A 25,077-nucleotide genomic window follows, 5' to 3' on the forward strand; every position below is an offset into this window, starting at 1 on the left:
ACTACCATTTCCATGTTCCATGATGTTGGTCTCTACATTATTTTTCAGTAGCATTGTAACAAAATACAAACATCATATCTATTATCAGGAACAAAAGCTGTAAAGATAAAGGTCATTTTTTCCAAGACTACCATTTCCATGTTCCATGATGTTGGTCTCCACATTATTTTTCAGTAGCATTGTAACAAAATACAAGTATCATGTTTATTATCAGGAACAAAAGCTGTAAAGATAAAGGTCATTTTTTCCAAAGCTACCATTTCCATATTCCATGATGTTGGTCTCTACATTATTTTTCACTAGCATTGTAACAAAATGCAAGTATTATATTTATTATCAGGAACAAAAGCTGTAAAGATAAAGGTCATTTGTTTCAAGACTACTATTTCCATGTTCCATGATGTTGGTCTCCACATTATTTTTCAGTAGCATTGTAACAAAATACAAGAAGTATCATATTTATTATTAAGAACAAAAGCTGTAAAGATAAAGGTCATTTGTTTCAAGACTACCATTTCCATGTTCCATGATGTTGGTCTCTACATTATTTTTCAGTAGCATTGTAACAAAATACAAGTATCATATTTATTATCAGGAACAAAAGCTGTAAAGATAAAGGTCATTTGTTTCAAGACTACCATTTCCATGTTCCATGATGTTGGTCTCTACATTATTTTTCAGTAGCATTGTAACAAAATACAAGTATCATATTTATTATCAGGAACAAAAGCTGTAAAGATAAAGGTCATTTTTTTCAAAGCTACCATTTCCATGTTCCATGATGTTGGTCTCCATATTATTTTATTAAATGAAACTGTACGTATGTCCTTGATCTTCCAAAGTAAAAAGATAAGATAATTTCGATATTTTACATTCGTATAATTTTCACTTGTTTATGGAAGTTAATTATGAAATCAATTCGACACGAGAGACTTGATAAATTAAAATACATATCTCTCTATCGTAACTATATGCTTTTGCTACATCTTTTCTATCGAATATTTCATAATAATCAAGAGTAAATGGACATAATAGATTCGACATTATATACGTAATTTACATACGTAACGTGTAATACATATCGTTTAATCTGTTTTCCATTACCGAGCGATTTACATATCAAGGAAATCCACAATTCCGTTCGAAAACAACACTGATAACTAAAAATTCAAGAACATCGTCCTTGTGAAAAATAATCTCTTTATTGACGTCTTTCTCTCTTTTACTTTTGTTATTTATTGTGCTCTTGCCATATTTGGTATAGAAATGTATGTTCATGATAAACATCGTGTTAATCAAATTGATTAAACGTTATAATGTCCTTGCTTCTATCCTTCGTATAAAATGAAGCAAAGAGTGATTTTTTCAGTTATATCGAACGGTTATCTGGTTATCAGTAAAGCTATGATTATCACATAAATATGTAATTATACTCACAACTATTAATTACTGATCATGAATTGGAAAGAAAGAATGTGAGTTAAGGCGGCGTATTTCACTTCGATAATTCTTTTATTGACAATATTTTGTTCACAATGTCACGAAAAAAGCAAATGCTCAGCATTCTACAGAACACGTCATACTTATCTAGTCTAAGACTGATTATTCTCACTTGGTCATTAGCTTACACCAATAAAATTCCATCTTTTCCATTGAATTGATACTAACTTATAATCACAAGGAATTATTTTGCAAATCATGATAAAAAGGAATAGTTTTTCTCGTAAATGGTAGCAGGATAGCTGTTATCGTTGGAAATCATTAATTTTATTTAATTTAACGCACCAATCTTTTTCTGCATTCGCAAAAGGCGAATTGAAAAAAAAAAAACTAAAACAGTTGTAATTAAATCCGCGAATGTTGTAACGACGAAATAAAAATCTAAATCAATTCGTATTTTTTAAATATAATAAATCCATTCGCTTCATTTTACTATTTTACTGAAACGTTTAAAGCATTTGGAACATGAAGTATATTCAATTTTGACTTCGATAATACTATTTCTTAAACAAAAGAATAAATTACGATCAACTATCTTTTACTATGAAATTCTTTGTCAATATCAAAAAAAGGAAGGTACAGATATATATCGAGGAGAATTTAAAACAGTATTACTGAGAAAAAGCGATCTTTATTATATAATATGCCCTTTTTCAATTCAAACGTTCTTTTTATGCTATATATATATATATATATGCATGTTAGGTATAATATAAGTTATATTATACGTAAAGTTCTTATTATATACAAAGATGTAATTGTTGCACGTACATATGTATGTATATGTATACATATATATATACACATGCATATACAGACATATATATATTCGATATATATGTTTGATTAATGCGAACATGAAACTACAATAATTGGTTTGTATATCGCTCTAAACGGAAGAACTTGGAAATAGATTGTTGCTGGTAGTTCATGCAAATTTTATCAAAAAACTCTCCAAGGGACGTACATATCTATACAGGGTCGTAATGATAAACTCAATAGGAATTGACAGGAAACTTAATTACAATATATACTTCAACTTATATATGTATTATACATAAAAAATTCGCCTAGTATTTACAAAAAGAACAAAATTAAAAAAGGAAACGAATGCTATATCGTTACACTGATAATAGATTCGTTTCGTTTCTCGATTCGTGAAATGAAGTATGTATGCATATAATAGATAACGAAGGAATCGAAAATATACGAACGTATTAGACGATGACTAACTCTTCCAGGATCCTGTGAATGATTTCATTCGATTTTTATTTTCAACATGCATTGGTCGCTATAACGTAACACCGTACACACTACTTTGAAGCCTATTGTAACTATGACGCCATCGTCTACGTAATATCACAGACAATCTTAAAATTTACCATGAAATGATAGTTATATCAACGGTCCGAGACAATATCGATTTACAAATGCTTCGAGATCTCGACCAGTCACATCGAATGGTCGTACCGAATACAACTGTTCGGATATCTTGTCTTAAATAATGCGTTCGAACGAAAATGATAAATGTCTTTGGACAGCATTTCGCAGCGAGTACGATTCCTTTTTTCTTTAAATCGCCTTGACGGTGTGCCTCTCGACAGCGTGTAATTTCGTTCTACGGGTAAATGATACGTTTGCCGTATATTCGATCGAATCTGATCCTATCTAAACTGGAAAATGATATTTTAATTATATGAATGATTTGAATTTGTTGGTCTGCATCAAAGACGACGTGATTAAGTCCAATGAAAACTTTCAAGTAATTTTTTAACAAATGACGAAACCATAACAAATGATGCAGGTGAGTTGTACATACAATCTTAAAAATTAATCAATTTTATCGAGGGAAGGCTTTTAATTATTTCGGTGATATTCAGCTTTTTAATTGCCTGACAATTCGTTATTGGATTATAATAAGTTACGAATGAAATCAGTTTCATAATTTGACATAATCTAATGGTTATTCATTAACTGTTTTATCGATATAACCTACATAATGAAGTATCATTCATCACACAATATATGAGATCGTGTAAAAAACAATTGGATCGTGTTATAAATTAGAAAGCTGTCTGCCTCTGAAGTTATCCATTTCTTTTTATAAATATCGTACTTTGATTATATGTGACATTTAACAGAAATTCATAGTCAATCGATGAATTTATGGAAAGAGATTTTCCGCTTGTTTTATCTACAAATGGTAAATGAATATCATATCGATCGATATGTATTGTTAATTGGCAGCTCGATCAATCGCAATCCATTTCGAAACGTGACTATTTCAGACAATTCGATATATATTAAGGGTATTTTAATTTTAATTGCATCGATAATCATCAATTGAATCGATGTGATACGCTTGGCTAATCATCGGGTATTTTCGAACGAATTCTTTACAAAAGGTAAAAAGATGAAAGAAAAAATAATTCGGTGGTTCTGCTTCGTTTGTCCGATATTCTCTTGGTTTGTCCAACAGGATTTCGATATCTACAAGGATTCGAGATCAGGTTCGATTCGATACTGAAAAGTCGTTTGAGTCTTGCAAGCGGCTGTTATAGCGGAGGCTCGATTTCGACCCTCTCTCACTCGACCGAATCACCTGGAAGTTCTTTCTAACTGGTGATCGGTAGAGCATAACCGCGGTAGCTCGCGGTTGCCAGGTCAAAGTTAACGGTTATTTTCACAGAGAAAGAGAAGAGGAATCACACTAGTATGCACAGTCCGCGTAGGTAGTCTCATGGGAGAAACGCTCGTCTCCCTCCTTCTCCTTTTTATTCCTCCCTGCTTCTCTTGCCTTCCGTATTCCTCTTTCTCGTTTACTCTTCTCCTTACAGAGTTTGATCCTCCTTCGTGTCTCCTTGTCTCCCTTGAAGCCTGCTTGGTGCACCGGCTAGAAGGAACGCCTGCGATTGGTCACAGCTGGCTAGGATCGATGATGCTGCTTGGCTGTTAGAGCCTACTGGCAACATGGCCTCGCGCCATAATTCTCTGGACCCTTTTAACGCAATACGCGCGTGTCGATGACATTTTGTCGTTGATAGAACTCGACGTCTAATCAACGTCCTAAGGGATCTCAATAAATCAAGTCATTATATATTTTTAAACTATGACCTGTTTTTTTTTTCTCGACGCCAATCTGGATTAGGTCGGTCCACGACCGGTGTTGTCTCTATTCCGTCAATATCTGGATATTTCTGGAATCCGGAAGAGCAACTCTCTCGTTACAAACGGATGAAAACCAGCTCTCAAATTATATATGGAATATGTCACACATAGAGAGTTGAAAATATGTTGGGTCGAGAAGATGCAGAAGCCGAATATAATAAATTAATACTCTTCGTTTTGTCGAGCTTTCTTACCAAGGGATGGAGAAGGATCGATCGATTTCGCGGCTTTCGGCCGCTCGTCGTGTGAATGACACTGGTACATGTGACACGACGTGCTGGTTATATGGAAAATCATCTTTAGACTTCTTCCTCCTCGACTATCGGCAGACTGCTCTGATGCATCAGAGGGCTCGTTCTTGCGGTGAAGGCCATCACCCAGTAATCGAGCTCCTTCTTGTTTTCCATGAGAAAGGTTAACGCAATTGGCGAATCGAAACCTTTCTGCCTTACCAGAAATCCTTCCTCCCCATAACGTTCGATCATCGTATTCCTCAAGTTCAACACGCCCAAAGGTCTGCACACCTTTTTCTGTGGATAAATTACGGCGAAATGCTCGACACTCGTCCGGTAGACCTTCACTTGCACGCCTTGGCGATGACCATTCGGACTCATCAAGGTCATATAACCGCTCATGTTCTCGGTGTTCCAGCAAGAATCCACGTTCGAGTCCTTCAGGCTCGACTGGTTGAATTGCAGGAAGTTAGTATGCATCGCTACGTCGGCTGGCATGTCGCCTTTTTTGTTTTTCTTGTTTGTAATTTTTGTTTTTTTTTTTGTATTCTTCTCTAGTACTTTGAATTGATCAAAAGATCAGAGAAGTTTGTAATAATACGTTGACGCGAATAGATTGGAAGATCACACAGAGTCAACGACTCGTCTATGTACCTTTCTCTGCGTGCAAAGAAGATACACTATTACACCAATAAATTTCGCGACACTGTTACTCACAGCGAACTGTCCGCGTGAACTTTCACCACCTCTATTTATACAAGGTGTATGTTTCGATCAAGTATACGCATGCGCGTTGCTACACGCGCAAGTGCTCCCAACAGATGTCATCGCGGACGATAACTATCGCGAAGTTATTATGATTCAAAATCGTCAGCCGATATTGTGACAGAAATAATCTGCTTACGGAATAATTTTTAAATCATACGTACGTATAGTTCAATAACGCGTTACATATTGTTTTCCGTATTTCACGGTAAGGTTATCGAGCTTTGATGCTTTTTGTTTTTTTCCTAACACAGCCAACAACGTTCTACTTCCTATAAACAATATTGGAATATTGAATATATATATGTCGCAATAATTTGATTCTAGAAAATATCGAAAGTACTTTTGCTTTCTTCTCCAGTTCATTATCATAGTCTATTTTCTTTTGCATTGTGTAAAGAATATAAAATAGTTTTATAAATTCACTTTAATATATGAATATAAATTTCTAAATAATCTAATCGGTGTATTATAAGTACATAGTACCATTATAATATACTAACCTTTTCTGATCCTTAAATCGATGGTGGTTTACTATTACAAACATATTGCAACTATTTAGCAAACACTAATAGGAAAATACAGAAATTATTGCCAAATTGTTACACAATACAAACGAGACCAAAACATATTTATTCGAAACGCAAAACGGCGATGATATATATTCCTAATTATTCTGCTTCACATAAAAAGTGGTCAATTCAATATCATATATATATGGTATAGTTGTTTATATTTTGATCTATCTTTTTCTAATTTCTATAAACAAAAGTCTTAAATATTTTAAACAGATTAAACGGCGATGATATATATTCCTAATTATTCTGCTTCATACAAAAAGTGGTCAATTCAATATCATATATATATATATATATATGGTATATGGTATATATATATATGTATATGGTATAGTTGTTCATATTTTTTTCTAATTTCTATAAACAAAAGTCTTAAATATTTTAAACAGATTATACTTAAACGTAATTTATTTCTTTATAGATTCACATAACGAAATCACAATTCGCAAACATTAATTATTTACTACAACATGTTATGTACGTGGTAATGTGGAAATTGCTTACCTTTTTACATACTTGAGTTTTTATTATAACAAGCGAGAAAAATGTTAAACGTATACATATCATATAAGTACGTACGTATATCCATATTATGTTGCTAATTAAGTTTGTTAAGAAAAATAGTACTCGCAAAATAAAATAAATTCTTATTATTTACAGGTTGAATCATAAAGAACTCTGAAGAAATTTCTCAGAATGAGATAGAGAAATAAAGTTACAATTTCTCCAGTTGTGAGTTTCTTGGACAACGCACCTACCGATTGGACAAATCATGGTCTTTTAATTTATAGTATCAGTTATCAACAGAAAAGACTGCTGCGATAAAAATGCAGCTCTACTTCTCAGTAATTTGAGCAAAACAACAAAAATGTTCTATAAATTGATAGTCAACTAATATTCCTAGTTATAAACTTCAATATCTTTCTTTCTGCCCCAATATGTACGTTTTAAACATTAAAACTGCGAACTCTGTAATTCGTTAAATCGTGCGCATTCCATATGGTAACTATAAGGAAAGTAAAATTCGCCTTGAGTTTAATCGCATATCATTACTTTGCCACTGTTGTTTGCCGCCCTGTTTACACAGGGCTTTTGGCGAGTGGCCAAATTTCTCGTGTCTCGTTTAGTTTTTGGAACGTACTTCCCGAATTTAGAGGAGGAAGCGAAACGCTCTGGCTTCCATACAGTGTGAATCAGAGTTCAGATCTCGCGTATCCCTTTGCCAAAGAACCGGTCGGTACACTCATCGGTATTTATTGAGCGTCAGGCGTCCTCGTTCATTCTGACAAATAAATCATTTTCGTTGTAAAATCTACGCAATCGTTCCTTCTGAACAAATTCTTTAATTATTTTTTTCTCAAATAGCAAGTTGCAAAAGCGACCTGATTGCCTGAACCCTCTACTTTTCAAGATTATCGCAAAAGTGGCCTTCCGTGAAAAGTACGCAGCGGATGTTAATTGCCTTCCTTTGACTTTTACGTATTATTTCACGATTAAACACTCGGGTATCGTACGGTTAATAGGAGAAACGATAAATGATACCAGTAGCATGTTGTAATTTTATGCCTGACAAATTGTACTTCTTTCCGTTGCAAAAAAAGAAGCGAGAGCAATAATTGTACCTGAACAAATTTGTTGATGCCAGAGGAATTTTTGATTACAAAATTTCATCGTACAATTTCATTTATAATGTAACTTAAAAAATTATGGCAAACCGTTTCATAGCCTACTATGGTATTAACTTTTTACAATGCTATATAGTATAAAACCACTGACTTCTGATATAATCGTCCACTATTTCTTTTTTGATATTAATATTTTTTCAATCTTTTAATTAAATGAAAATATATTTTATTCTTTCAGTTTCAGAAAGCAACGTTATTTCCTATTATGAAAAGCCGTTATCATCATGCAGATCTGTACTATCAATCCGTGAGCCGACATAATATCTTAAATAATAAATTGCATTGAAATTTAATTTATTGCAAATAACGATACATCTTAACATTACAACGTATTGTAGGCCTGAGTGCAAGCAACAACAACAACGACGACAATCGGTTATTGAGGAAAGAAGTAAAATTAAGGTAAATTGAAATGAAACTTTGAAACGGATTAGGTTAATGCATATGATATATCATTTCCTTAAATAAAACTTTCATCCATATTTCAGATTTTTAACAATTATCAATTTTACAATTAAAGAATGCTTGAAATGATTTTTAGAGTAATAATATAGAAACGATGCAAAATAATATTAAATAATCGAAACTAAGAAAACAATTTTGGTAACTGTCTTTTAGATAAATCACGATGATTGCTGTAACTGCTGTTGCTGCTGTACAACTCCACAACGTACATGCTATGTAAGTACGATTAAAATATATATAACTATTTTTATATTGTACGATCGTTGCCTTAACAATTCCATTTACTATAGAAATATGTGCAACCAGAGGTACCAAAGTCCTTTGCCCCAATTCGTGTAAGTATAAAGCCTTAATCAAAATAATAACCTTTATATTTTACGTATTCTTCATTCGTTATTCGCAAACTGCAAAAGTTTTTTAAGTTTCAGGTTGTTTCTTACACATTTGTTTATACTCCTTGAAGATATTTCTTTCTCTTTCTTGATAACGCTTTATTATAATACAATTCACCTAACAAATATTCTTTCAGCATTATTGGAAATCAGGTATACCGATGGACAATAACACTACATACCGACTCTCCTATTGGGAGTGCCCGAGTGCCCCCGTGGATCCTATCCTGCCTCGAAATTGGTTAGTAACCGGAGATGGTGAAATATCAGACGAAACAACATATAAAGTAAGACGACAAAAATAATAACTTTAGGGTGGGAAATATATTTTTTATTCGATGCAGGATTCAAAACTATATGATTTGTTGCAAGCGAGTAATGTACATCGAATCCCTTTGTCCTAATAAAGATCTATTGATCCTCGCTTGAGATTGATTAGCCATTGTCTTTTCAATTTTATTCGATATTTCTTTCATGTGTAATATCTGCACACATTTTCGACTGTTTCAGAACAGTTATTTTGAACACTTATGTACAAAACCTGAATCACCCTGTATACCTTGTGAGAAACAATGGCTTGGTAGAGGTCCTATACAGGATGTTACGACTCAAAAACATGACTATACATGGAAGGCTATACCACAAATAGAACCTTATAAAGCAGAGAATAATCTATACTGTGCACCTGCACCGTTACTTGGTAAATACAAGCAGCATTAGAAGTTGTTACATGTAAATACTAATTCAAATGTTAAATGCATCATACCATATACTAGATATATATGTATATGTTTCACGTCCATTGTTTCTATTCTTACATAAAATATTTTCCCTTTTCAATTCTTTACGTTTATCTTCTACTTGTGCCGACGGATATATTTAATACCTACATATAGATACGAGTCTCGTAGAGATCTAACAACCCTACACAACAAACTTTAACAAAATTCAAGACTCGGCTTGTACCGTAACGGTGTATCGTTGCAAGTTAATTAAAATTTTTGTACGAAATTTGATGTTTCAGATGATACAACATATAAATTAAGCTACTATCAGTCTGGTTGTAATCTGCCTGCGCTATCTTACGCTCCTATAAGAAAATATGTTAAGCCAGATATTCCAATGGAAGACCATACAACGTACAAACTTAGTTATTGGCCAAATGAATCTATGAAGGTAGTAAGCATATTATCTTAGATGTAATATTTTGTATTATCATAACAAGCCAGTTTTCGCCTGGTTTTGCAAACGAAGGATAATACATGGTAAAACCAGCGATGCGCTTTCACGAAAAATCTATTGTTCAGTGTACAATGTATACGCATTTATATATATTTTCCTAACAATACTTTCTTCTATACTTGTATTCTTTAGGAAGAACCTTTATGGCAGAAAAAAGAATATTCGCCACCTGTCGAACCGATGGAAGGGTGCACAACTTACAAATTAAGTTATTGGCCACATTCAGAAAAAAGACGTTCGCCAATCATACTTCAGCCAACTGATAACATTCTAAATGCTGGTTGTTGCACCGAGGATAACACAACTTATCGTCTGAGTTACTTTGGCTGTGGAGGAGATAAGCGAACTCCTATTCGGCAACCTAACAATATTCAGTTTTCGCCTTGTTCTCTATCTTATGATACCATTCATCGAGTATGTAAGATATGAAATTTAAATATTTTAATGTTTCTTAAATTGTCTTAAAAGACACTAAAAGTCATATTTTATATTAGTCAACTAGGAATGTAAAGATATTTATATATTTAAAGATACTTAAGAAGAATATGCGCCAATATCTTTCAGTATATGTATACGCATATGTATATATAATTACGAATATGTAACATATGTATGTGTAATATTTCAGATGAGTTTCTTGGGCAACTGGTGTGCTAAACAAGAACCTCCGATTATACCTTGCGATAAACAATTTTTAGGTAGAGGGCCCATACAAGAGGTAACCACGCAAAAACATGATTATACATGGAAGAATATACCATTAGAACCAGATGCTCGTCGCGCAGATAACCTTGTTCCTGCGTGTACACCTATCGAATGCACGTATTACAAATGCATTGTCTATTTTAATAAACAGTAGCAATATTGGTTTATTTATTAACATTTTTTAATGGATAATATTAATATTATTATTGTTTATTATAATATATAAATCTACAAAGTTTGATCATTTGATTGATTGATTACAGGTTGTACTACTTACAGACTTTCTTACTTAGAGAACGATCTTAAATCGTTAACACCTATTCATAATTACGCACCAGTACGTACATGCTGCTTACCAGATGTTCCAATGGAAGCAGAAACTGTTATGCAGCTGAGTTATCAGCCTGTGGAGTGTGCGGATAAAGTTGAAAAACCATGGAGTGAGAGACCTCCTTACCAACTTCCAGTCACTCCTATGGAAGATAATACTACATATAATAAAAGGTTCTCTATCTTACTTAAATTGGTTGTCGAACCGCGATCGATAGAAGATCGAAATGCTTTACGAACGATCGAACGAACAGAAAAATAATTTAGTTTAAATATGTATTAAAAGTTGTATTTATGTAAATTATGACTATTTTTTCAGTTACATTCCACCTGGTACATTGTGCCTGTAATTGTGGTATATTTACATGCATATTTCATCAGCAAAAACATTAAGGTAACAATTTAGAATATTTTAATAGTATATTATACCATTAAGTTGCATAAAAGTCATAGCAATTATATGTAAATATGATGCAACGTGTTATGTCTTAATATACTTTGTTATGGTACTACTAATTTAGTTAAACTATCAATACAAAGTGTAAAAGCATAGGCAATTATAATCAAAGCATTCTACGCTCTATTATTAGAATACAAATTACACTATGATAGATGGAATGTTAAATTGTGCTACATATGAAGCAACTGTTCTATACACAGGTGATATACATATACAAGAAAATTGACAGTATGCATTCTTTGAAGGACAATATCACAGTGACTTAGAAAAAAAATTAAGCTTGAATGGGGTGAGTCTGAATTTTCTACCTTTTCTTTATAAACGTATCTTTTTTATAATAAACTTACACGTACCATATGAGTAGTACGAGTAGTGAAAAAAATGAATTTTGGAATCTAGTACAAAGATGTGACCAATATTTTATTACGTACAAAATATTATGTTGCAGACAAGTTCTAAAAGTAATAAATACAGACCATCAAAAGTGTGTTCACTTTATTATGCATTCCTTATGGATCCTTTAACAATTTTTATGTCATCAACGGGTCTGTCATTTTTATCAGTTTCCACTAATCCAATCCTTTTCACTATTGTCATACCAGAATGGATTCTTCCTGTTAATGAAAAAGAAAAAATGTAAACAAGAATAAAAATATTTTTAAGCTCTTTGATGTTTGCAATTATTAAAGTACAATGTCAAACTGAAACACCAATATCTATAATTTCTATGATTAACTATAATTTGCATTCTCTGTTCTGTATCATTGGAACAGCAAAAATATTTTGAATGATCATAAATTGCATAATTCGCAAAATATATTTTTAAAACTTACCAAAAATTGTATGTTTTCCATCAAGCCACTGTGTTGGTGCTAATGTAATAAAAAACTGTGATCCATTAGTATTTGGCCCTGAATTAGCCATGGAAACAACTCCAGCACCTAAATCCAATATAATGTTTTTCCATAGAATATTAAACTTGATAATGGTATATATTCGTTTAAGTTTTATTGAAATATCCTATGACAATATCAGATTATAATTTTGTCATTCCCACAAGTTTTTATAAATCATAAAAATAAAGATATTTGTGTTAAACATACCGGTATGTTTTAAATCATCATGTATTTCATCATCGAAACATTCTCCATAAATAGACACACCACCTTTCCCAGTTCCAGTAGGATCACCACCTAAAACAAGATAAAATATCAAACTTTCCGAGCTAATATGAGCGGAAGTTGTTAACTAATTTAATATACCTTGTATCATAAAATCTCGAATAATTCTGTGAAATTTTGTTCCATTATAATAACCACGTCGTGTAAGTTCAGCAAAATTTCTACAAGTAATTGGTACATGTTTCCAATAGAGTTCTATCACTATTTCACCCATACTGTAAAAAAGAAATGGTTGAATTAAAATATCATAATATCGTAATATACTTTCTTATTTTTACAATTATTATTATATTTTGCCAAATTAAAAAGAACAAAAGAGAAATAAAAATGGTAATTAGTATATACTTGCGTTGTTTCAAATGCTACGAACGGTGGTTGCCAGTGTTTATCAGGAATACCAGATATATTTGTGAGAGCCATATTAGCATATATAATGATATTTCATATAGCGTTTATTCTCCCTTTAGGGGTAATCTATTAAAAACAAATAAGGCTAAATTTTACTCCAACAGATTAAAGGTTATTAACTTTTTTTATTTGTAATTTTGTAGTTTTGAACGTGTAGAATTTGAGAATGCATATTCATAATCCTAATAAAATTCACGTTTTATAACCATTACTCTTTACAACCTTATAAATTCTAACAAAATGTCCCAACAAGTAATTATATCATTTTATTCATAATACATGTATTCATTTACAACAATTACCTACCTACTTACTCTATACTGTGCATAAATTTTAAACAATAATCTATGTAAGATAATAATTAATTACCGTTGGTCGATTATATCGATAATATACATGAATTAAAAATTACTTTTTGATAACTGCTGTGGATAAGCGTCCTGAATCAACTGATTTTGGTACCACAGTTATACATATGTCATGTGTGTATAACATATATATAAACACGATGTTGTTACTCTATCGCATGAACTTAGCTTTGTATTCAGTGATATCGAGATGTGAATTAGAAACGAAATTTGAAATTGTTCATGAAATCAAAAAATTAGAATTATTTAAATTCTGCAAATCTTTTTAATCATTTTTTAATACAAAAGAGTATACAAACATTTTATTCGTCACAATTGAAACTAAAGTCACTAGTTGCTTGCTTTTTGAATTACAGTTTGTTTTGTGATAAACACTTTATTTTATATTGCCTTTCTGCAATATTGTAAGATCATGAAACAAGAAAAATTTCTAAACCCTATCACTATCAGTTAAATTACTGTTCAAGTTTACGGGGCATTCTATAATGATCAAATATCTATCTTTTTTTGTAGAGTATAAAATTGTAATATCGTACAATATTGCAGGAAATAAGATATGTTAATTGAAGCTGGGAGGAAATTTCAATATTTATTATGACCTGGGAACCTTTACTTCATTATCCATCATACTCATTGTATTCATTGGAATTTACTTTTTTCACTCTGCTACAGTGGTAAAGTTGGTACATTCATATTATTGTTGTTTGAGCTCTTATCGAATGCACTAGTTATCTTTTCATTGTGTTTATTCTACTATTTTTATTTTATTTAGAGTGTACTGTGAAATGTCATGCAAGGGGTAAGTGATAGTATTTATAATATAATAAATTATATCTACAGTAGACTAATAATTTACAATAAAAATAAATTTATTGCAGAATCAATTTGAAATAGAAAGTTCGATGTAGACAAAAATATTAATTATTCAGCAATTTTTTCTCATGATTTAATAACACGGACTCAATTAATACAATACATATATATATATTTTGAAACAACGTTACAATACATGCGTTTTATGTTCATTAATCGATAAATGCATTATGATCATTGAATTATGAAGTAATCAATAATGTTTTCACTTGCTCCCTATAATCATTATCGCTATCTATACTTCTGTTTTAGGGTATGTCTTCAAAAATTATCCAAACATGATGTTATTGGATTTAGCAATACTTCTATATTGAATAGCATGGAACGATTTATTCAAACAGTGTGTGAGATGGAAGATACAATTTTAATTCCCAGTCGACTTCTAGATTTAACAGTAGGCGATTCACAGGATAGGATTCAGTTAGGGGACAAACGTAGTTCTATTATCAACGCAACTTTGGCTAATACGAATTTATATCACCTTTATAACGTCATTAGTCAAATGAAAATCGAGATCTTATGGTCACAGGATTGTATGGATAATTTTCAAGAAACAGAGGATGATTTTGTTGTGCCAACAGAAAAATTAAAACGTGCTAGGAGTTCGAGTAGTACGTCAATGTATAGTATGCAAAGTACCTATACTTCCTCTAATTCAGAATCCGATACTTTTATTGAAAATAATTTTGGAACAGAAAATGAGAATGTTAGTGCTACTGCACAGTCTTTTAAGAAGCATTTACGTGGATTACATCGTAACATACAAAAGATGACATTGGCTGCTGAATATTTGATACTAAGATATCAAAATGCTATCGATCATCAAACATGATCGTTTCTTGAACGGTTGAAAGTATGTTAAATATATGTATTAATTTTATTTAGCGAAATATTTAAACAAATATCGGTACTAAATAAATTGTACACATTGCATACATGCACATACATTGATATTTAATGTACTGTTTTTTAATTATATTTATTAAACATTAAATAAAAGTTAAAATTTGGTCTTGACCTCAACTATCACGTCACAAGTATGTACCATTAATAATTAGTGGTCCGATTATGTAACAGGCCTTGATGTTTCCTTGTCATATATGTACATATGTACTGATAATTTCAAATTTAGCTCCAAATTTATATATCGATATTACTAAACAAAATTAAGCTAAATTCATGTTATAGGGTAACCATATTACATATATATATGTGTGTGTGTGTGTGTATGTACTTTATATATGTATATATATATACATACAATATACGCATTTGGACGCATCATATGAACGGAATAAAACGATAGTAACGACATCTGTAGATATTTCTTTTTTTTAATATGAAAATAAAATACCGCCAATTCAATGTTGATCGCATGTATGTTAAATTTTTCATTCATGTTGTAGAAATATAGAAGTTACTTTTAATTTCATTGTAGAGAGACACGCATAAAAAAGAATTTTGAAAAAGTGTCGATTTCATTTTAGCTCCTCAATGTTTTGACGTGCATGGCAATGGCGGATTTTATGTTTATCACATATTTTATATTATCGTTGACACTCAAATTATGTCCAGGTGGGCAATGTATTTTTCAATCAAACAAATACTTTATGCTAATGACAAGCTAACAATTCAGAAACAAAACGTTTATTTTCTTCTTATTTAATGTTTCATACTAGCATCTAACACATTTATTGCTATTCTTTCAATTGAATTTTTTCTGATCTTTTTTTGTTGATTTGGCATTATTATTCAATTTGATGCACATTTATCTGAATAACTGCATACAAGTGTGCATATGCACTAATTATAAATAATGCTTCATAATATCTTGAAATATATTTCAATGGTTAACAGGACTCGTTTTTAGGAGAAGAAGAGAAGTTTTCTTTATTAGAAAATGATTTTTCTGTTGAAAGTGAAGAATCACAAAAGTCTATAGATACTATGGCTTTTAATGGCAGTTTGACTGGGCAGCAACGTTTTAAATGCCATATTTGCGAGGGACCAGATTGCTTATATTCTGAAATCTGCTATAATGCAGTTACTGTAATATCTCTTGTAATATTGTATAGAAAGTTATTAAATTACAGAATATTAGGGAAGTAATATATGTTTTAATATTCAATAGTGTTGGAAATCTAGAGTAAGACAACCAGATGGTATAGAAAGTGTAAGTAGAGGATGTACTTCGACGATAGATCAAATGTTATTAATATGTAATAAGCAATTGCCACCACGTATTATTCAAAGTGTTACTAAAAAGAGGCATGTAAGTGGACCCTCACGAGGTGTACAATATCATGTTGAATGTTGCCAAACAGATTTTTGCAATGGCGGGCCATTTCCAATATTACATGACTTTAATGGAGGTAAATATTATACACATAATTTTATCTTTTCATTTATATATCTTTTATGTACAAATTACGTTCCATTTTTTAGATGTTGTTGAAGAAGATTATGCAGTTAAATTAACATTGGCAATTTTGGGTCCTGTGGTTGGATTCTGTATTATTGCTGGAATAGTGCTGTTTTATTTATTGGTATGTAGGACTCGTAAAAAAAGGACATTGGCTGCAAGGCGTAATAAACTTGTTATAGATTCTGAAATGGAGTCATCTATCCTACATTTCTCATTTTCTTCTCCAACATCCACCACGTATCATTCTCATGAATTAAAAGCGACTGCAGCTGGTGATAGTACACTAAAGGTATGATATAAAATATTACCTGTAGTAGTTGTTCAAGTTCAAATATAGACTAATCTGTCTTCACATATATATATATTTATATGTTTATTGTCAGCTCTATTTGTGGCATTAAGAGAATTTTATTATATGTAGATACAATTAAACATAGCAATATAAGTTTTTTCAGGAAAACACAAAATAATTAAACAAATAATCATAAATATAGGTATAATATGGTTACATATTTTCTGAATTCTTTTTTATGTAGGCAATTAAACTACAAATTTGTATGCTTATTAAAAATTCATTTCATTTCAGGTTCAGAAATATAAAAATTGATTCTCTTTCCTTCCTATTACATCTTTTGCTTTATTTCGAAATTTTCATATTTTAAACATAAATATTATATAAATTGTATATTGAAATAGGAATACTTGGATGGAAGAAGCTTAACTAGTGGGTCAGGATCTGGTTTACCATTATTGGTGCAAAGAACATTAGCTAAACAAGTGGCATTAGTGGAATGCCTTGGTAGCGGTGGTAATGGTGGATTTGGTGGAGAAGTTTGGAGAGGAATATGGCATGGTGAAAATGTTGCTGTAAAAATATATTTTTCACGAGATGAAGCAGCTTGGGCTCGTGAAACAGAAGTTTATTCTCAATTGCTACCATCGAGACACGATAATATTCTCGGTTACGTCGGAAGTGATATGACAAGTAGAGCAAGTTGCACTCAACTTTGGCTAGTGACGCATTATCACCCGATGGGCTCGCTTTTCGATTATTTAAATCGAACACCTCATTCTTTGACACATCATCAAACACTCAGTATTTGTTTGAGTATTGTAAATGGATTGCTCTATCTACATACAGAAATTCATGGAACTAGAGGGAAACCAGCCATGGCACACCGTAATCTCAAATCTAAAAATATTCTTGTTAAAACTAATGGTAGTTGTGTAATTGCTGATTTTGCATTAGCTGTAACGCAAGAACGTTTGGCTACAGATAGAATCGATCTAAAACAAGGTACAAAACGATATATGAGCCCAGAGATTCTCGAGCAAACGTATGTATTACTTTTAATTATATTTTTCGAACAATAGCTTTTTAATAGTTGTCTCGTTAAATCGCTAAACTAAAAATACTTCTTTAGGATAAACGTTGAATGTTTGGAGAACTTCAGACGAGCTGATATATACAGTTTAGGATTGATACTGTGGGAAGTTTGCAGGAGGTGTATAAGTAACGGTGTTGCATTAGAATATGTAGCACCATATTCTGAGTGGCTTTCTAATAGTCAAGAACCTTCTATCGAAGAAATGCGAAAATTAGTATGTTTGGATCAACACAGACCACCTCTTCCTAACAGATGGCATTCTGATCCAGTAAGCATTTAATCGATTAATTTTTTGCTTTAGAACTTTCTTTTTTTAAAAGAATGAAACGCGAAAAGGTTGTTTGCTTAGGAAGATATCAAAATAATAATATATATTTTACAGACATTGGCTGGCTTGGGGAAATTAATGAAAGAATGTTGGCATGGAAAACCTGCAGCGCGACTACCTGTTCTTAGAGTAAAAAAAACACTTGTTAAACTGGCAGCTAATGACACACGTGTCCATTTGTCTCTTGATTAAGTAGCATATATGGATACGTATTATTTTATGCAGATATTTATTAGTACGAAGAAAATAAGCTGCGTGGCTTGTTCTGTAAATTTATTTCTTCTTTGCAAAAATGAAGGATAATTATATAAAGTTTGTGCTACTCATTTACTTTATTATAAATATATTTATAATTATCTTGAGTTGAAAGATGATACTTGAGGCAAAATGAAATGAAATCTTATTTCATATGATTCTAATATTGTATATTACGATTTATAGGATAATATTTGTGTAGTATATTATGTGTCCTTGTATAGTGTATTTAGTAGTTAAATTAAAAAGAAATATTTTTTTGTTAATTACTATTATTATTAGTTTCTAGTACCGTAAAGCCTCAGCCGTCTCAAATAGTCTAACTACGCTGGCGAAGAATATGTTCATCGCTTTTTGAAATTATCTAGTATAAATGAATATTCATTTATATCGGATATTTTAATTGGGTAAATAAGTTACCACTCTGTTATGTAATGAATGAAATTTCTATCATTTTTATTCTAAGAGAATTTTTAAACTACTTGAGAGAAAGAGAGATGCGATCATCTATCATTGCCAATGGCTGAGAATTATTGATGTGTTCATTATAATTAACGTGCTTAATTAGCTAGATTATTTACTGTAATTATAACATAATAACTATAACAATTGATAACTCAATAAATAGTTGTTATAATTGTAGTAGCAACTATAAATATAAGTGGTAACAAAATTTTTATCAAAATAACAATAGGTTTTTTATATCACATATATATCAATCACTAGGAAATGTTTTGCAGGTGGTAACAGCTATATATTCAAAACGTTAATAAACAGACGAGACTATTAGTACATATATCTTTTCGGCATAATATTATTTTTATATGACATGTATGAATGTTAACAAGATTTGTAATAAAAATCATAGTTAGTGTATCGTCATCCATGTAAAAAAATTTATTCATGAAATTCATCAATATTTCGATTGCTTTCACTTTTGGCTTTTTATTTTTAAAAAGATCCGTTCTTTCTCCTTAGAAAATTTCTTGTCGAATCGTTCATCAACATCAACTAGTGAAATTGCCATGAAATGTAGATGTTATTATGACAAAAATATTGTCGCGAGAAAAGTATTAATAAATAATCGATATAACAAATATCCAATAATAGTATTTAATGAATAATCATTATAAATTAGATATCGAAGAAAAATAGATCAAAAATTTGGGAGAATACGCCAATACATTACAAATTTAAGTTATCAAATTGAAATAACAAGTAATTTAAGTATTAAATTTCTTAATCAACAGATGACGCGCTATTATCACTTTTTAAAAGGGAATTCAATTGCTTTACCATTTAACCTCAATTCTACCCCTCTACAATCCTATTTAACAATCTTATTCCTTGTTATTTTCAGAAAAGCGAATTTGGAAAAATTCAGAAGTATTTCGTACGATTATATCTCAAACGTAGACAAATGAAGGGGAATGTAAATAAACAGAGGGATAGCGACGTATCTGCGGGTTTTTCTTCGAATCGATCAAATCGATCGGATGAGATATGGGTCGTTTTCATCGTTTTATTTATTCGTCTCTCGTGGATACAGAATGGTTTCGGTATAGAATTTTAATTACAATATCCGACATTATTTTATAAAAGTAAATACAATTGTATATCGTTAACAATAATAATACGCGTAAGTCGATTAACACACGCTTCAAACGTCAGCTAAAGCATTCACGTTCACCGTATAGTTACAACTATTACGTTCACACTTATTAATACAATATTAATTACAAAGGAAGCCGATCGCGAACGCATTTCGAGGCTTATGTACAATAATAATTATGTATATAGAAGCAGAAATCTCAAACTCGAAGGAGTTGTAGGCCTTTCGCGATCGCACGAGCGGCGAGCATTTTTCCCCTTAATAGCTCGCTTTCGGATTTATAGAGATTTTTATCGATCGACGCATTACACTCGCTTCGCGATCGTCCTCCGAGCTTTCTTTTTTCTTTCCTCTCATTCTCGATCGCTAATCTAGATATTCCAGACGAAAACCAGATCATTGTACACGGAATTAACTCGTTTACCTTACGATACATAATTCCAACCTGGCACGTTTGTCGCGAACCGAATGCTGGCAAACAGGCAGCCAGGGAGAAATCTGGAAAGACAGGCAGATAGCCAGCCAGGCATGCAAGTTAGGCGGGTAGTATGCAAGCAGGCGCACGGACGGACAGACGGATATAACTATATATTAAATAAATAGATAAACAGATACACTACCATCCATACTCTTCTCTTGAATTAAAGTTAAAGTGTGCTACTTAGCATTTTTCAGTTTTCAAGTTTGGATGTTTTATAGATTGTATACACCGTGTGCACTTTTGTACCATCAAATTTTCCACAAATGCATAAAAATCTGCAGTTTAATTATAGCAGTTTAGCTTACACGCTAATTAATCAAGTCCAAGTATATTCGGTCTCGTATCGTATATTAAGTTTTGCGTTTAACGGTGCTTTCGTACAATTACCAAAATAATGGTAACATGAAAATGAAACGTAGATTCCGTTAAAGAAACGCTTCATCAGAAAATGAGCATACGACGGGAGGTACAAATTAGACGAAAGACTTTCATTTGAAGTATATCCTATATATTTGCAATAACTAGTAAATGTCCAAAATAGTCATGGACGGTAGTGTAGATACAATGCGTTTAATAATTATAAAACTACCCAAGAATTTTCAGTTTTTACACGGAGGCTCGATCAAGCGTGAAAAAAAGAAACGTTTTATTATCATTTAATATTAGGTGAAAAATAGAAAAGTTATCATTTGCGTTGTGCTTGTAAATAACATTGCTAGCCATTTGATTCTGTACCTTTCGCCCGTAGAAAAATTGAAAATTGTAGGGTAGTTTCGCAGTTATGAAACGCAACGGAGAAAAGAGAGAGAGACAGACAGACAGACAGACAGACAGACAGACAGATAGAGAGAGGAGAAGGCGCGTAGACGAGCACTTGGTGTCAAGCGATTAACTAGTGAAAAGAAGAATAGAGTAGACAACAAGTTGAAGCCGGTAAGATGGTTCCAAGTTGCTCGAATTCGAGTCGTTCGTATCGAAATAATTTGAAGAATCTGAACGAGGTTTCAGGCAAAAGCGAAATTTCAGGGATAATCGAAAGGATAGACGAGGAAGCTAGCGACGAAGAAGAAATGACTAGAAAATAAACGTCGATAATTTGCACCAATTACCACATCCTGTACGATACTTATTTTCCAATAGAAGTCAGGTGACTTGCACTCGAAAGACTCGATTTCCAGTAACTCGACTAATCTGAACGAGGCACGACGCCGATTGAACGTGTGCGAGAATGTTTAGGGACGTCGGATGAAACGAAAAAGGAGGAGGGAAAGACAAGATAGATCTTTTGCACGCCGGTTTGTGGGCGTTGAAAGTTTCGAAAGAAAGGGTTGCGAGATCGAAAGGCTCGTAAACGCGATCGAAATACGATTAATCAATGGCATGGAATATACGTGTACAAATCTTGACGATCAGAATATTTTTGCGTAATAATTTACTAAGGAATAATATTAGCGAATATTAGACGAGTCACAAGTGGTAAGTTTTAGATTTCTCTTTTAATAGTTTCAGAATCTTTTGCCAAATAGAGTGAGGCGAGGTATGCTATAATTAGAGCGCGGATTTTTATTGATTTAGGGGAAAAGTACAAAAATCTATAGATTGCATGTAGCGCGGGAAACTGATAGGAACAACGAACGATTCTAAAATGAACGAATGCTGTGAGAGTACCGTTCATGACAATTAACGATTGTCGAAAGTATTCGGAGAATTGTTGGTCATCGACAGTGGCAACTGTTCTTTGGTAACTTGTCAATCGTCGGATTTTATTTCTGGGTAGAAAAAAGAGAACGACGATCTCGATAACGACGCGTTCGGTCAGTTTTCCGAGAACGCGAACAAAGCAGCGTAGTTGCGTTTTCGAATTTTAAAGTTAATTTTCAAGCTGTCCTACGTGCTTTTTACTAGCGTTCGGATATACGCGATTATAAACAGAAAGAAAGTGCATACACTTTACATTGTCGAAGCTGAAGACGATGCAACGAGATTGCCGCCAATCGCGAAAAGAACACGGTAAATAATCTTTAAGGCGAATTTTGTGAACTCGAGCTCGACTCTTGTCGACGCGATCTTTCTCCCGTCTTTTTCTTACATTCGCAAACATTCGTCTTCGCCGTCGTTGTTGTTTCCGTCATTGTCGTGGTCGGTTAGCTTTTTACCTACTTTTTCACAACTATCACTGCTGCTGCTGCTTCTCATTCTCTTTCTTCTCCTTTCATAGCCTGCCACCTCTCTACCCTATCTACCGTTTCCTTTTCTTCGAACTCGTTTCTGCTATTCTCTTGGATACGTCGCGTACGATAACGGCGCGAATAAGTACGCTTCACGCGAATAAGTTCGAACGACGCTCCTGCTCGATCGTCGATAGGGCAACGTTTTTCTTCCTAACATTTCCTTCCCTTCTTCTCTTCCTTTACACCTTACCAGTTGTTTCGCAAGCATTTCGTTATTCGTGGTAAGCCGGTATACGCGTTGCTCTTACGGTACGAACAAATTGTCATAAGGCACTTTGAATCTGCATCGCACAATACATAGAGGATCGATCGGCAGGTTCGATCGCGAGTTCTATCTTTCCGTTGTTTCGGAAGACGAGAAGGAAAACAACATGGTAGATACGTGGATCGATCGGTTGTACGCGGATATCGCCGCACGATACACAGCCATATCGCGATCGATCAGACTGGTCTCTTACCGAGTGAACAGCTGCAAGCGCTAAGGACGTAGAAAGGAGAATGAAGAAAAAGAAAACGATACCCGATCGATAATTGGTCGATTTTTGTATTATTTTCCTGCTCGACTAACAATAAGAAGACGAGTCGGCAGCCACTGGCTGGCGAATGCCTTTCTTCGCATTTGCCAACGTGTACCGTCCACGTTCTCTTTTTGTTTCGAAATATCTACATGCATAGAAGGTAAGTATTAAGTACCTAACGGGTATCGTTAGATTCCGAAGGGATCAGTTTGTGAAAAAAAAAAAAAAAAAGAAAAAAAAGAAGAAGAAAGAAAAGAAAAGAATCGTTGGAGAAAAGAAGGTTGTAGTGGCGAGTACGATAAATAAAAGATTGGCTTTGTACGTGACTTTGGTAATTGGAGAAATTAATCGACGATAAGTTGTCAAACTTGCATTTCACACTGCACGCTTTCGGTGGGTCTCGCTTTGTCTGAAAGGCAAGTATTTCTAGTATCGCTATGAAAACGCAATCTCGTTGAGGAATTCTACTGTTCTCCCTGGCGCCGTAACTACGCGATTAGCAAATTACTTTTCGACGTTATAAGCGACGTTCGCCGTTCTTCTGGCTCGCAGTCGATCTTCGCGTCATTTTCATCAGGCTCGAATCTCTATCGTTCCTACGGCGACTATCGCCAACCATCACATTCCTATCTTATGTATGGACGTAATATTTCTACATTACCGAGAAATCAACCATATGCCACGATTCGTACGAAATGTGTGTCTGCATTCGCTCGTCCTATCATTCTCGCTCTATTCGTCTTCGTTTATTCATCGTTATTTGTCATTATCGTTACTCGAACCTCATTTTCTCAATTTCTTTCTATCTTCGTTCACAGAAACTCACAACGCACACTCTTTCTTCCCTGGCTCGCATTCTTCCGTTCTGTTCTCCTTTCCGTAATCACTAGAATCTTTTACTTAAATTAACCAACTTTGACGACTTTGTGTGTATACGTGCAAGCATTACTTTGACAAGATAAAAAAACTCGCTTTCAGCGAGGTAAAGGATGATTACAGTATGTTTACAAGTTTCCTTTCTCGTGAATTAATGTATTATCTATATAAGCGATCTATATAAATAGGAACGATAAGAGGTATCATTGTTTTAGATCATTACCGAAGATACAAGGACACTGATTGAGATGACAGATCGAGTAAAAAGTATCGACTTATTCCTTCTTCGTTATTCTTTCTTAAATCGATAGCGAATAGTTTGGATCTGCGTGGTTGCTTATTCTTCCTTATACTCTTTTCTTTTTTTCCTTGAAAACCTTAATCTAGAAAGGATAGACTTAATTGCTTTCGGTAAAAGTTTTACAACCGAACACATTTTCTTCGTCGTCTCTTACGAGCTATTATTACTTTCGTATCGTAATTATTGTTACCACTATATCATCATCGTCATCATCGTTATCATTATTATAATCAACGTTATTATTATCGTTATACAACTATACTCGTTATTATCGTAACGGCTATTACCATCGATATCGTTATAATTATC

At 32.9% G+C, this 25,077-nt stretch overlaps 4 protein-coding genes across 10 annotated transcripts; 3 read left to right on the forward strand and 1 right to left on the reverse strand.

Annotated features, from left to right (window-relative positions):
- Window positions 1-5,707: 5,707 nt before the first annotated feature.
- LOC139993303 (uncharacterized) lies at window positions 5,708-12,138 on the forward strand. Of its 4 annotated transcripts, none has more exons than XM_072014920.1 (15): window positions 5,708-5,826; window positions 6,666-6,815; window positions 6,905-7,978; window positions 8,108-8,176; window positions 8,268-8,331; window positions 8,548-8,610; window positions 8,685-8,729; window positions 8,924-9,073; window positions 9,297-9,486; window positions 9,811-9,962; window positions 10,161-10,442; window positions 10,657-10,846; window positions 10,997-11,237; window positions 11,383-11,457; window positions 11,654-12,138. In XM_072014920.1, exons 4-14 carry the CDS (start codon window positions 8,154-8,156, stop codon window positions 11,411-11,413), a joined length of 1,431 nt encoding a protein of 476 aa, XP_071871021.1. In that variant the 5' UTR covers window positions 5,708-5,826; window positions 6,666-6,815; window positions 6,905-7,978; window positions 8,108-8,153; the 3' UTR covers window positions 11,414-11,457; window positions 11,654-12,138. The 4 variants fall into 4 exon arrangements, with proteins under 4 accessions (XP_071871021.1, XP_071871022.1, XP_071871024.1 ...); XM_072014921.1 differs by having other exon boundaries at window positions 6,905-7,184; XM_072014923.1 differs by lacking the exon at window positions 8,924-9,073 and having other exon boundaries at window positions 6,905-8,176.
- Window positions 11,923-13,561, reverse strand: Cypl (peptidyl-prolyl cis-trans isomerase-like 1 Cypl). 2 transcript variants are annotated; one of them, XM_072014930.1, is made up of 6 exons: window positions 13,482-13,561; window positions 13,054-13,178; window positions 12,786-12,919; window positions 12,627-12,716; window positions 12,357-12,464; window positions 11,923-12,137 (listed from the first exon to the last, which is right to left on the reverse strand). In XM_072014930.1, the coding sequence occupies exons 2-6, from the start codon at window positions 13,122-13,124 to the stop codon at window positions 12,022-12,024; spliced, it is 519 nt and encodes a 172-aa protein (XP_071871031.1). In that variant the 5' UTR covers window positions 13,125-13,178; window positions 13,482-13,561; the 3' UTR covers window positions 11,923-12,021. The 2 variants fall into 2 exon arrangements, with proteins under 2 accessions (XP_071871031.1, XP_071871032.1); XM_072014931.1 differs by lacking the exon at window positions 13,482-13,561 and having other exon boundaries at window positions 13,050-13,157.
- A 498-nt stretch (window positions 13,562-14,059) lies between these two features.
- On the forward strand, window positions 14,060-15,359 carry LOC139993308 (uncharacterized). 2 transcript variants are annotated; one of them, XM_072014928.1, is made up of 2 exons: window positions 14,060-14,154; window positions 14,606-15,359. In XM_072014928.1, the coding sequence occupies exons 1-2, from the start codon at window positions 14,075-14,077 to the stop codon at window positions 15,183-15,185; spliced, it is 660 nt and encodes a 219-aa protein (XP_071871029.1). In that variant the 5' UTR covers window positions 14,060-14,074; the 3' UTR covers window positions 15,186-15,359. The 2 variants fall into 2 exon arrangements, with proteins under 2 accessions (XP_071871029.1, XP_071871030.1); XM_072014929.1 differs by having other exon boundaries at window positions 14,153-14,279.
- A 481-nt stretch (window positions 15,360-15,840) lies between these two features.
- Sax (type I BMP receptor saxophone) lies at window positions 15,841-19,631 on the forward strand. 2 transcript variants are annotated; one of them, XM_072014897.1, is made up of 7 exons: window positions 15,841-15,928; window positions 16,224-16,402; window positions 16,485-16,725; window positions 16,799-17,067; window positions 17,475-18,115; window positions 18,203-18,434; window positions 18,549-19,631. In XM_072014897.1, exons 1-7 carry the CDS (start codon window positions 15,862-15,864, stop codon window positions 18,684-18,686), a joined length of 1,767 nt encoding a protein of 588 aa, XP_071870998.1. In that variant the 5' UTR covers window positions 15,841-15,861; the 3' UTR covers window positions 18,687-19,631. The 2 variants fall into 2 exon arrangements, with proteins under 2 accessions (XP_071870998.1, XP_071870999.1); XM_072014898.1 differs by having other exon boundaries at window positions 15,860-15,928; window positions 16,211-16,402.
- Window positions 19,632-25,077: the final 5,446 nt, after the last annotated feature.

The sequence above is a fragment of the Bombus fervidus genome, chromosome 12, assembly GCF_041682495.2.
Source record: "Bombus fervidus isolate BK054 chromosome 12, iyBomFerv1, whole genome shotgun sequence".
In the NCBI taxonomy this organism is placed as follows: Eukaryota; Metazoa; Arthropoda; class Insecta; order Hymenoptera; family Apidae; genus Bombus; species Bombus fervidus.